Source organism: Phlebotomus papatasi, chromosome 3 (genome assembly GCF_024763615.1).
Source record: "Phlebotomus papatasi isolate M1 chromosome 3, Ppap_2.1, whole genome shotgun sequence".
In the NCBI taxonomy this organism is placed as follows: domain Eukaryota; kingdom Metazoa; phylum Arthropoda; class Insecta; order Diptera; family Psychodidae; genus Phlebotomus; species Phlebotomus papatasi.
Genome location: NC_077224.1, coordinates 36,200,721 through 36,214,370, shown reverse-complemented (window position 1 = coordinate 36,214,370; position 13,650 = coordinate 36,200,721). Strand labels below are relative to the sequence as shown.

At 30.5% G+C, this 13,650-nt stretch overlaps 2 protein-coding genes across 4 annotated transcripts in view; one reads left to right on the top strand and one right to left on the bottom strand.

The window, feature by feature from the left end:
- LOC129805495 (uncharacterized) overlaps window positions 1–13,613 on the bottom strand; it is a 55,488-nt gene extending 41,875 nt beyond the window's left edge. For 2 of the 3 annotated variants that reach the window (XM_055853448.1, XM_055853451.1), the window contains exons 1-2: window positions 5,594–5,816; window positions 4,193–4,677 (exon numbers count right to left, since the gene is read on the bottom strand). The gene's annotated coding sequence lies outside the window, so the exon portion shown is untranslated. Of the gene's footprint in view, window positions 1–4,192; window positions 4,678–5,593; window positions 5,817–13,482 lie in introns of those variants that run through there. The other variant, XM_055853449.1, reaches the window with a different exon arrangement.
- LOC129805519 (uncharacterized) lies at window positions 6,473–7,084 on the top strand. Its single transcript, XM_055853482.1, has one exon. It carries the CDS (start codon window positions 6,546–6,548, stop codon window positions 6,966–6,968), a length of 423 nt encoding a protein of 140 aa, XP_055709457.1. The 5' UTR covers window positions 6,473–6,545; the 3' UTR covers window positions 6,969–7,084.
- Window positions 13,614–13,650: the final 37 nt, after the last annotated feature.

Genomic DNA, 13,650 nt, shown 5'->3' with positions numbered 1-13,650 from the left:
ACACAGGATTTATACGTGCAAGAAGTATATACCTAAAGAAGGGTTATTTCAACTTTCAACTCATTAATATATTAATATTTTAAGTGCCAAACTTCTTTTAATCTCTCACCAAGAATGCAATGAAATTCAGAATAATTAAAATGAATCATGAATGTTAAAGCTCTTTCACTGAGCTTTAACTCAAAACATCAAATCTTTAATTTAACCACTAAAATCTTTAAATTTCTTCAGACTTGTGGAAGAAACTGTTGAAATTAATTGATTTTATAAATGAACATTGTGATATATTTTCGCTAAAAGTATTTTAGAGTTTTGCTTAATTATTCTAATTGGAATATTTCATGATCTTAAAAATAGTTCATGACGTATAGTGCTATCACAATGGGAAATGTATTTTTCCTTATTTATTCATCTCCCTTTGGGTTGAATAAAAAAAGCAAACTTATTAGCACTTTTTTTGGTCGCGACAAATTAGAGACAATCAAAAAATCCCAAAAAGAGTTACATATTCTTGGTAAAGGGGAAATGAAGAAGTTTTATGAACCATCTTGGCATTTTTAGTTTAATTTAAAAGAATTACTGATGACTTTACCAGCTTTTTACTGATCGAAATGGACAATTTACTAACTAAAAATTACAGTAGAACCCCGCTATAGGCCATCGCTCTATAGTCCACAATTTATCGACCGTTGATTTCAAAACACTGATTTTAAGTTAGGTTAAGTTTTTTTGTACGTGACATGGAATGTTGTCATAATTATTTTAATATTTTTGGCAAACTTAATTGAGTAGTTGTGAGGACCTTGAAGAGAACGAGGACAAGTACCATAATCGCAAAGAAAGTAGAAGCCGTCGAGCAATTTCAATACTAAAAGTCGTTGATAATAATTTTAAAAAATGACATGGACTATAGTGCGACCCAAGTGTCAAATCCGGAACCAAATATGGACTATACTGAATGTTTTGATTTTGCTGATCAATTTCACTTTTTACTGATGAATATGATACTTTACTGAACAAAAATGTATTTCCGTTCCTCCCTTTTTCAAACTGTTTGAGATTTAGTACAAGTTACATGCAATGTCTTTTGCAAATATTGTTCTTATTATATGTCCAAGTGATTGTAAGGATAGTTTTCTAAAAATATTTCCACTAATTTATTAGCATTTCTTTTTGTAATTCTTCGATTCACTTAATTTGTGCTAAAATGACTATTAGGGGAAACCGGGGTATATTTAGCCAGGAAATGAAGCTTTTTCTTCTCGTCTAAATTGTGAAAAGATGACAAAGTTTGTCTAATATTTTTATGTTTTATAAATAGTATTAACTAAGGTATTGTATGTATAAAACCGTTTAGTTCAAAGCTCTAAAATCCTTAACTTTTTCTAGAGAGGATGATGAAAAAATAAAACAAATTGGATAAATGCCATCAGTTTTCTAGTCGAAATTTTAAACCTGGCATACCAAATTTAATTTTTTAATTTTTTTACGAAAGTTGTTTCAGTGTGTATCATCTTACGTAAAAGAGTAGATACTTCTTGTCCAAATGAAAAATATCTCTTAATTAACTTTATTAAACCAGAAACAAGGTCAAACTATAATATCTGGATTAGCAACTTAGAAGTCCAAATACTGGGTCAAAAACTTTAACATCAAAATTACAATTTTATACCCATTTCATAAAAAAATGCTCTTAATAGGATCAGATAAGTGGGTAAGTGTGCCAATTTCGGCATAGTTGCATGCAAGCGCCAAAGTCTCAAGTTGGAAATGCAATATCTTTAATAGAAATTGATTTTTTTCATTCCTTCTACTTTAGGAGTGTTGCTTAGAACCTTGTAGATAGTTTATCGTCTTTATTTACTTTAAAAAAAAATCTTAATACATTTTAAAATGAATAAAAATGTAGACATAGCTTTTTTGTCCTATTTCGGCCACCTTCATTCTCATAGTTTCTTGCCCTTCCGGAATTCTTCCAATATCTTTTTCACGTCATCTCGTTTGTCGAAGCTACATTTTTTGTTATTATTTTGCATTGTATAATCTCTAGAGTATGTAAAAACTAAAAATTCATAGAAATTCGAGGAACCAAAAATGTGGCCGGAATTGCAAGCTGGCCGGAATTTGGCACACTTACCCTATAGGAGTGCATTCCTACATTTATTAAATATTAGTTCGCTGAATGTACATTTTAAGGTAAATTAGAAAAACCCACTGCCTAATTCTACTTCTAGCTAATTGTACTCTGGTCTCCTATATTTTTTTAGTATAAATATTATGATGCTACGATAAAAAAACATCTCAGAAGTGGGATAGGGCTCCACTTTTATAATACACCTCTCAATTTTGCAGTATTTCAACTCAAAGTGAAATCTTATGATTCAGACTCGGTCAAATTATTTTATTTATCTAATTGAGTTGTACTGTGAATGCACATGTCCAAAACTGTATTGTGAATCTTTTTCGATAATTTTTGGACATTTGTGTGCTTAATTAAGTGAATTTCAGTAAGGTGATCTGCTTTATTATATTTAAATCTTATTATTTGTATTTCAGTATATCATTTCAGTATTTATTAATTGTAGGAGATATTGCTTATTTTTTTATCTTATCTTTTAAGAGACATTTAAGAGACTTTTAAGAGACATTTTCTAAAAACCTAAGGGATTGGTCATAAAACATTTTAATACAGATTTATAATAACCAAGGAATAGAGTTGATTTCATAATCTTAATTGTATTTTTTGCGCATTTGAATATACTTGTGCCAGGGATCAAATTCTCGAACTCACTCAATCACAACGGGTTACTGATTACTGCCTATTTCGTTTGTTGATTACCTGGTTAATCGGAAATTTAGCCATGGCCAAAACTAATTATCTCGTGCAACATTCCATTTTGTATTAATCCGAGACACGTCCCTTTCTTATAAGCAGTAGTGAGGCAAAATTATTTATATGAAGTATATTAACCAGTAACCAGTTAAAAACGTATCAGGTTACTCTCGTGAATGTGGTCTCTATTTTAGATTTTAGAAGAGATGGTAAATTTCTTGAAATTTCATAACAGTCCCCATCTACTAAGCGGAAATTCATGAAATTTGACAAAATTTACCATATTTAATTTTAGAATAGTTGAAGGTCACATTTTGAAAATTGTGGGATTGATTGTTTTGGGATTTATTTTTGGAAATAAATATAATTTACTTTGGAACAATTTTAGATTAATTTTGATAAATTGCATTAAAAACTTTATCGCATTAATTTTACATATTGTTATAATAACATTTATTAGTACAGCCATGTTCTGAAATGTATTGAATTCTATTTCAGAATTTTCAGTATAGAGTCGAATGAATACTTCTTCGACAGGGAACATTTATTGGCAGTTTCGTCGAAATATTGATATTTAGTTAATATGATTTAGTAATATGATGTTGTTTCATAAATCTACCTTTTCTTATAAGGACAGATCTTTAAATTTCATACCTCAAATGGTATAAAATAGGATGGCAATAGGTGTTCTTTAGACCCTAAGTGCCCTAACCTTTAAAAACTACTGAAAAAGTACGTTTTTAATTCTTCCCAAATAATCTTTTCGTTTTGAACAATATTAATTTTATATTTTTTTGGAAAAAGATCATCTGGTATAATGTGTATCTTCTTTCTCAACATTCAATATGCATTTTTAATTATAACTTAATTAGTTTAGAAAACACGGAAAGCACAATACTGAAATAATGTGTTGTTTAGGTGCCAAATAGGGATTCTCTGTTCTAATAAAGCTTAAATTCTCTTCCTGGGTAAAGAATCATTATTCTAAAATTTATATAGAGCTTAACTATAAATTTAATAAAATCTTTACTGAATGAAGAAATTAATCTACTTTAGAATTCTAACTGGATTAATTAAAGCAATTACTTATTCAAATGGAAAATAATTCATTAAAGTCCACCATCCCGAGAATTTACATTCCAAATCCAATTTTCTGGTGGTCAGGCAGAACGTATGTCGAATGAAAAATCTTTTGCCTTTGCTGAAAAACGTGTGTGTGTGCGAAGTTTATGAGAGCAATAAATTAAAACATAAGGGTTTTGTCATAAATTTTCAGTTAAATTTTGCAACTATATGTAAATGTAGGTTTATTATATTATGGAAAATATCTGGCTCCAAAAATGTTGGCTCTATACTCACTCAGCTGTTGGTATCCTCTTTTGCTAATATGCCATGTGGAAGAATCCAAATTTAAAATAGCCACTCACAAGCAATGGGGGCACTTTTCATTAAAAATGAATCACTCTCTCTCTCTTTCTTGTTTAAAAAAAAAAGTCGAGTGTGAACTTTTAACACTTTTGATAAAATCTCACTAACATTAACACAATTTTATAATTTTTGCTCTTAAATAACAAACAATGCCGCGGACTTTTTTTATCGTAACTTTCAATGTAATCCCCTGTGGGTGGGTTTAATTGCTTCATTTCACCACTTGCAGAAAATGTTTTTGTTAGCTTTTCATGTCTCGATGGCCTTTTTTCCCTTGATCAAGAAACACTCTCTATTCTGTGCACACTGTTATATTCCTTTTTTGCCCTGTGTTCCACTTTTCTCTATTACATTCTTTTTTTTCTTGTGCTTTCAATCCTGGCTCTTGGTTCCGGCTGTTCAGGTGTGATGGTTTCCTGCAAGAAATTTGAAGGGAAAGTTTACTAGTAGATCAATTGAGAAGGGGGGGATGTGGGTGGGATATACAAGTGTATTTCATATATAGTACAATTTGGGTAATTAATTTCCTGCGTCCATTGAATTGAGGTCGATTGATGAAGTTTTCCATGGGTGACTAATAGTATGGGGCAGAATGGGGGTTGGGGTGATAGTTTGAATTAATTTTAATTTTGGTTAATGATATGTTAAGCCTGATGGGACTTATGGGCATCAATTGATATCATCATTGACGAAACTTTATTGTCAATTTAGCTTGGTGGCTGAGTACACGAAATTTGCATTCATTTGTCTATCATTTGTGTTCACAAGCCCATCAAAATCGTGCTCAAGTGCTCCTTGGCAGGCAATGTGTAATGTCTTTATGAAGATATTCACCCCCTACGCTTATTTCTCCTAATATAAGGACCCATCCAAGTCAATTGTCACAAGCCAAATATGTAAGAAAGAGATAATACAAACAGAGCGCAGAAGAAGGGTGATGAAAATTGCCATATAGGAAAATTCCCCGTGGATTTTCCCTTATCAGACTTTTTTTTTATTTATTTATTTTTTTCACTTCATGACTTCTTGCCCTATTTTTTTGGTTTTGGGCGGGAGTGATAGACTCATGAAAATTTCAAAGCATAGAAGATATTTTTGAGACCAAAAGGCGTGTAAAAAAAAGGAAAAAGAGAAATTATTGATTGAGTGATGGGAGTAAGAGTAATTCATTGCGATAGATTTCTCATATTTTTTTTTCCAACTCAATTCACATAAAATTCCACTACCCGCGGGGCCCCTTGTCACTAGGGGTAAAACCATAAAGTTCAATGGAATTTTCACTAAATAACTTTTTTTTGTCGAGGGGGTACAAAAGTTCCCTTTCATACTCACTTAAAATAGTCAAAAGGATAAAGATGCACATTGGGAGACTATAGCAAATTTTTGTGAAGAGATTTAGGAAGAGTTTATCATTCACTGTGCACACGAATTGAAGCTAAAATGATGGTATATTTTTTGGTGGATTCGAGAGTGTTCACAAATGTTGGGTGGAAAAATTGACAGTACGAAGAGAAGACCCATTTGAAGACTTTCTTACTGGGATTGTACATATTCTTTGGTGGTGAGGGTGTATAATCACTCCTGGCACCAATACATTCAGAGATAGGGGGTACATTTTAGCTCACTGCCAACAGAGGGATTTCCCAAGAATCCCCAAAAAATGGGGGTAGTTTCTTTCAAGAAATATCCAGAAATTCAATTTAGATTCTTCTTCGAGCATTTTGGTGGAAAAAATCTCAGGATTAACTTCCCAAATCCTTATAAAAATCCACCATCCCTTATTGAGCAAATCCCAAAAATTAATCTCTAAAACGATTTTTGAATTATTCCACCCCCAAATCCTGTCAGATTGTCGGCATTAATATGATGCTCCCCATCATAATGGGGGTGAATCCAAGCGGGGGTGTTATGCGCCTTCTCAATGCGCACTGGCTTCCTGTCACAAACATACGAAGATATGAGGCAAAAAAATCCATCCCCCAAGGCGAGCATCAGCTGCATATTTTAACCAAACAAGTGCACATTCTCCAAAGTAGTTCAATTTTCCCAAGCATCAGCACAGGAAATGGGCATAATTTTTTTTTTCGTGGAGGTGCGAAAAAATTCGCGCGGGCTTGCAAATTTTAGCCAGACCTGCGAAATCGCCAGTGACGTGAGTAATCTGGCAAAAATTGCTGAACATGATTGATTTGGCCAGTATAAAAGCTAGTGGTTTTCAGTGGAGAAATCAGTCGAGAAGTTCCTGAGTTCCAGACAGTTCCAGCTAAATCAATCCAGCCTAAAGATGAAATTCTTCATTGTATTCACCGTAGCTGTTGCCTTTGCTGCCATCACCGCTGCTGCCCCATCTTCAGTGGAGGAAGTCTCAGCTGAAGAAACAGCCCTGTCTTCTGCCGAAGCCTATGCCGATGATGTCGTGAGGGCCAAGAAATCCACATATGGAGGACACGGACACGGTGGACACGGTTACGGACACGAATCTCACGGATACGGCCACGGAGGACACGGTGGACATGGTGGACACGGATACGGTCACGGATACGCCCATGCTGGACCAGCTAAGAGCTACTCATACGGCTCCCCTGCCCCCCATGTGCCATGCGGACACAACCTGCTTCTGGGATGCCACCCCAATGTCGCTCCAGTTCCCTGCCACCCCCACAGTTATGGTCATGGTGGACACGGCTATGGACACCACGGTTACTAAATCATTCAATAGTTGACTCTCTCCCGTTGCCGATGCTGAGGAAAGCTGATGAAATGACTCGATAGTGTAATAGAAAATTTTTGATCTTGCAATAAATTGTTAATATACTTTTTAAATCTCAATCTTTCACTCTAATTATCTTCTCTTGGTACTTCTCTGAATTCTCTTGGTTTGACTTGTTGATTCTGCTTTAAAATTCAATTGGAAAATTTGGGTCTTACTTTTTTGCTTCTGAGATTTTTTCTTTTGGGACTTTCCTCATGATGCATTTGAGAAAATGAAATTAAAAAAACATGGTAAGTTATCTTTAGAACTTGATAATCTTCTCCAAATTTGGCATTCTAATTCATTAGAATCTGTTTTTTTTTATATAATACTCCCTCCGTTCCGAAATAAGTCGTACATTTGGAGAAAAACTAGGGATTAAGGAATGGTTTCAGACAATGTTTTTGTTATTTGCAAATATCTTATGTATGAACTATTTTCCATGTTCAGGGATAATATGGGGATCCTACCATGATGGTAAGTTGAGGTATCCATATGTTGAAGTTGTCCATTTTTCGCGTTTTTTTCAAACAGCTCCGGTAGATAGTTAATTACTAAAAAATGGACTGTGATTAACATTACAGGCTAGAATTAGTTCCAAATTTTTAGTATGCACAAGTAGAACTCAACAGTTATTACCGATATGACATTTTTTTTTGCTCAAATTTTGCTGAATGAGCAATAAAAAGAACATCATTTTTTTATGTGTTCGAATATCTGGGCGCTAAATGGTTAGAGATAGGGACTTGAGACCTTTGGCAGCCTCCCCCCATAAGTTGACCCTAAGTTGAGTCAACTTATGGGAGGGGGGGGTTCCCCGAAGGTCCCAAGTCTCTATCTCTCACTATTTTGTACCTAATTTAGATTGAAAATAAAACGCAAAGAATAAGACATTTTTAAGACATTCGTTCCTCAACTTACCATGAAGACTGGACCCCAATTTTAGTTCTGAACATTAACAATAATTCTTTATAAGAGATAATTGTTTATACACAAACATTTACTAACAAACTTTTCCTTAATCCCAATTTTTTCCCAAACGTATGACTTAAGGTAAATGTACCAGCGATCGTCAGTGTTCCTCGGATCGGAAGGTTGTCCTGCGTATCGGAACCCCAAAATTAAATATACTTTTGAAAATTATTCACTGTATTTTAGCAATTTTCTTTAGCAAGATACATCACGTTAGTTCATATTTAATCTACAGAACCAATTTTCTCGTCGAGTTTCAAACAAAATTGCTATTATTTACCTAATTTATTGAATCACTGTATCAGAGTCTTAGCAAAAAATCCGCCATTCATCACTTTCTTAATATTTCACGCGAGAATTTGTCTGCAAAAATATGAGGAATTATGTTTGATTAAAATGATTTACAAATTTGTGTTAATTAAAAAATGAATATTCAGTGATTCTAATTTCACTATCAATACACTTTTTTAATTGTTTTGGCAAAGAATATTAAAAATAAATTATTTTTTGCGAACAAGTACGTTTTCTTTCATCTGTTCCTCGAATCGGCACAGTTTTTTCGTGGAAAATTGCGCTCAGCGCGCTCAGCTGTCATCTTCACAGCCATTATTACATGTTTTTGTTGTGATAGAACAATTTACCAGTGAAAGTTTCATTAAATTTAACAGTTTTAGAAGTAATATCATGTGAATACACAGTACACAGTGTTAGGATGACAAAAAAGCTTCGATGAGGCCTTCTAGAGTGATTTAAATGCCAAGAAAAAAGGAGAATCCTCATCAAAACATCTGCCGATCCGTGGCTCACCCCCTTCCGATCCGTGGAACACCTGATTAAGTACCTTCCGATCCGTGGAACGCATTGCATTCTTACAATTACACCTATATATTATTAATTTCCATAATTAGCAAAAGTGTTAATACACGAAAATAGTTAAATGGATCACTAATATATCAATTGGCATGTAAAAAGATACAAAATAGTGTTTTGGAACTCATATATTCAACTAAATATAGAGCACGTCTCTTAACATTCCGATCCGTGGTACACTTCCCTTATTTCGGAACAAGAATTTTTCGCAAACGTACGACTTATTTCGGAACGGAGGGAGTATCATTTAATTTTCTTCATGAATTAAGTAAAATAATTTTAAATCTCATTCTTGATTGAACATCTTATTACTTGATGAACTTTTTACTGAATCATTTCAATATTGGATGAGTTATATTCTTCAATAATGTAATTTTTTATGAAATATTTTCTGTAATTTAGTATGGAGGACACCACCCCCTGAAGAAGATATTATTTTAGACACTTCAAAATACATTTATTCAGCCGTGCAAGCGACAAGGCTAGCAAATACGATTCTCCAATGCCATCAATTCAATAATTAACTCAAAATCTTTTATATTTAATACTTAAATACTTTTATTTGTACTTATATTTTTATACTTTAATTACACATTTATACTTTAATTAGGGGTTTGTAAATTTATTAAAAAATTTGTAAATTTTATTTGAAATCATAATCAAATATAATAAATTTAGATTTGAAAGGTTTACTTAAAATTGGTTTAGAAACCAATAGAAAATTTTGTAATTATGTTACAATTATTAATAATTCTACTTTCCTCAAATTCTTTTTTTGAAAGGTAAATTTTTAAAAATATTGTTCTGAGAAATATGACTTTTCCATAGTGTTATTAAAAGAAATCGTTTAAAAATAGAGTGTTTCTTATAGATAGAAAACATCAAAAATTTTCTTTGATAAATGACCATATGAAATTCAAAAAGAAAAAAAAAAACATTACAAGGCAAATTTTTTAAATTACTGAAAACTTGTTTTGATAAGGGAATATAAGCATGGTTCGTACACAGTATATCTTCAAAAGATGCAAATTTTTTCTTTGTTTGCAAAGAGCTAGTTCATCATTTCTTAGCCATAAGATAATTATTAACCTCATGAGACAAGATGGCAAATGATAAACTTGCTAACATAGAGAAAATTCGCATCTTTTGAAGGTTTATTGTGTGCAAACCATGCCTACATTCCCCTAAAGCTTATTCTAATATATAAAGTGATTTTAAAGGTTTTGATTCATTGAAAGTTCGCATGTCTCTTCTCTTAAGATTTTTTAATTTAGCCTATGATCGCAATGTAAGAAATTTTGAGCCATCATTAATTTGGAAGTGAATAATATTATGGCACAAATAAAAAAAATATGAACTCGAATTACAAAAAGAAAAACGTACAGGATGCTAAATTTTTTGAGTATAACATAGGGTAGAAACTTTTTCTAATTTTATTCAAACTTTTTTAAAAAATTTACTTTTTTAAAAAAAAAATGTACATGATAAATGATCTTAAAAATTACCCTTCCAAATAAGACGCATAAAATTTTTTTAAGTTACATTTTTAATTTACAAGATTATTATTTCAAAAGAAAATTTGTATTAAAAACAAAATAAGCAACAAAAAATTAAGAGTGGTCAACTATTAAAACTTCCTTCTTTTGTACTTTTAAGATTTAAGTGCTGAATGGATTAAGATATTAACTTGGAGTCTTCGGACGATCCCCCTTAAGTCAACTTGAAGATTATTAATACGAGCATTATTTCCAACTCCCCCTCCCTTTCATCTTCCGCAAAAAAACTGTATGACGGGTTTTCAGCTTTTTTGGGCGAGAGTGTAGAACTTACGGGTTAATTAAATAATATTCGACTATCGTTTTGAATCTATCAATTATCTAGTATAAACATAAAATGATAAACCTTTCTATCAAAATTTCATATTTTAATTAATCTTTTCGCACTCTAATAGTGCCAATGAATCCAATAGAGTTAACAGCCCTGGAAATAATTAGTTGACTCTATCGAGGTCCCACTGTAGTATTTTGAAGCATTCCTAAACGTTTTATCATTTTTTTTTCTTTTAAATAATTTTTATAGCTTTGTATTACTAATGTAATATTATAAAATATATTATTTTGTTAAAATTTAGTATATCTATCATCATCATCTAAATCTCTTAAAAAATATTTATTTTCTTCACACTTGAGGTTCATTCACGAAAAAATATTTCTTTTGGATTATTTTAAAAGTATTGATTTTTTTTGTAAAGTTTACATAATATTATTTAATTTTCGATTTAAAAAAAAACTACAAAAATGTCATAAATGTGATCAAAACACATTTTAAAAATAAATATGCATATTTTTCATAATTAAGATTTATAATATTTTTATTTAAAAATCATTTTCTAACGTATAGTAATAGGGGAAAGTACCCTCCCTTCAAACGTTCATGCCTTCGAATAATGTGAATTTTTTTTTACGTTTTCTAAGAGATTTCCACATGATTTGTAACATAATTTTCAATAATTGATAATAAGCTAACGAATATTTAATAGAAATGTTTAAGTCTTTTAGGAAAACTTAAAGAAAATTCACATTATTCGAAGGTATGAACATTCGAAGGTAGAGTATTTTCCCCTACAAATCATCAATACTGTACTCATAATAGTTACCCTAAAATTTTATCAGAGAAGTAAAACACTTGTAATATACGTCAAGAACTTTCTATCTGTTGCATGGATTCTATAAGAACATCGGAAAATTATACTGTAAAAATTCCAATCATTTATTTAAATTTAGATATTAATATCAATTAATACTTTTATAAAACTTTAAATTTTCCTTTTGAGAAATATTTAAATCATTCTTTCTTTGATCAAACTTGATAATTTTCAAATGAAATTTTTAATTTTTAATTAAAATTTTTAATTCTTATAGCCTTCTTATTGGTATAAAATGTTGTGATTTTTTTATAATTCCTTATTTCTTATTACCAATATCGTATTAAAAGTGAAATAACTTTCATAGTATGAAATTATAATATTTTTTTGTCAAAATGAAAAGTCATATTTAATGAAAATGCGATAAAATAGCTAAAATGTATAATCGTTCTAAAAAGATTAATAAAATATGATGATCTCAAGTGAAATCTTAAAAAAATACATTTGTGAAAAATTACTAAATCTTAAGTTCACATGATAAGAAATATTTAACTGAAAGAATTGATGAGAAAATTTATTGAATGTCTCTTTATATGAATTACTACGAAATGAATTTTAAAAATTCTACATTCAAAAATTTAAAAAATGTATTCGCTGTTTTTTTCATCGCTGAGACTGTCACTGTGATAAATAAAATACAGTTTTAAAAAATAATATTTTCTTAATAACCCTAATAAATTAGGTAACCACTAAGGTAATCTTCTTGTTTGGTCAATAAAATTCAAATAATTTTCTTTATTCTTTTTTATATCAATTTAAAAAAACTCAATTTTAAAATGACTTGAAATTCTAATAACGAATTTGGCATTTTCTCGTTACACAAGGTTCGTGAAGGTATAGCATATCCTAATACAAATTTGTGCTAAATTCTTTTAATATTATTTTATTTGTTTTAAATTTTTAGCTAATTTTTCATTTAAATAATATTTACGGCTGAAATTCTTTATAATCTCTTTCATAGTAAATATTAATATCTTATCTTCAATATATATTTAATTCATTTTTTTACATTTGAAGCTTTTAGCTTATATTCCTTTATGTCTCTCTTCAAAGTTTTTTACAAACTAAAAGTCCCTCACAATATTATCATTCGTATTATTCCTTTAGCCATTTATTTAATTGATTTGTCAATATTTTCCATCTCTTCCTACATCCTGATGTAGTTCTACCGTCGTTTAATTAAGTAGAAAATTCCCAATGTTTCCTGTATAAAACTTTTCTGGATGAATAAAAAATGGAATTTTTTTTGATAGTTTATCAGAATTATTCTCTATTTATAGGCTATTTAAGATCAAAAATTTAATTATTGTATCTTAAACATTACCAATTTAGTCCTCTAAATGTCTACGCTCTATGAGCATTTTTTTTAAATACTTTTTTAAAGAAAATTTCTCCTATCATTGTAGGTAGTTTTATAAAATCTCTTAAAATAAACAACAAGATATTATCGTACGTCTTGCGTCCCACCTTTCAACTTTCTCTACATTTTCTTTGAATAAAATTGATAAAAAGCAAATCCTTAATGCTCAAAACTTATTCTAAATGTTGTTCTAAATGTTAGTAAATTAAATGTCTTCCAAACTCTAATGAGAATTATTTTACTAAACAGTAAGTACCTACATAATTTATTCATGCTATTTTTAAAGATTTACAATTATTTTAGATCCCAAAACTAATGTCAATGTTCATTTTCATAAATCTTTAATAAGTTTAGAGAAAAATTAAAATAATCATTATTTTAGAATTTCGTGCTCTTGGGAGTGAAAATTCAATTATACCAGATAAGTTGAATTATTATTTTACTAGACATTTTTCTCTCAGTATAGAATTGAACAGGGATGAAAGAAGATAAGAAAAATCAATCAATCATCTTTGTAATCTCTTGATTTACTGCTATAAGATCTATTTCTCATTACAACTTACCCTCGGTTACACTCTTTTCTCGTCCTAAAGATGATATAAAGAAGATTTGATGGACACTTCAATGATTATTACTTTCACCACAGTTTCTCTCAAATGCAATAAGACTTCTCTTCGTCAAGCAAAATACCACCAAGTGCTTCAATTACTTCCAAGCATTTTTCCTGATTC

What these genes read in the sequence shown, in the direction of transcription:
- LOC129805519 (XM_055853482.1), top strand. Translation starts at nt 6,546, where the DNA reads ATGAAATTCTTCATTGTATTCACCGTAGCTGTTGCCTTTGCTGCCATC.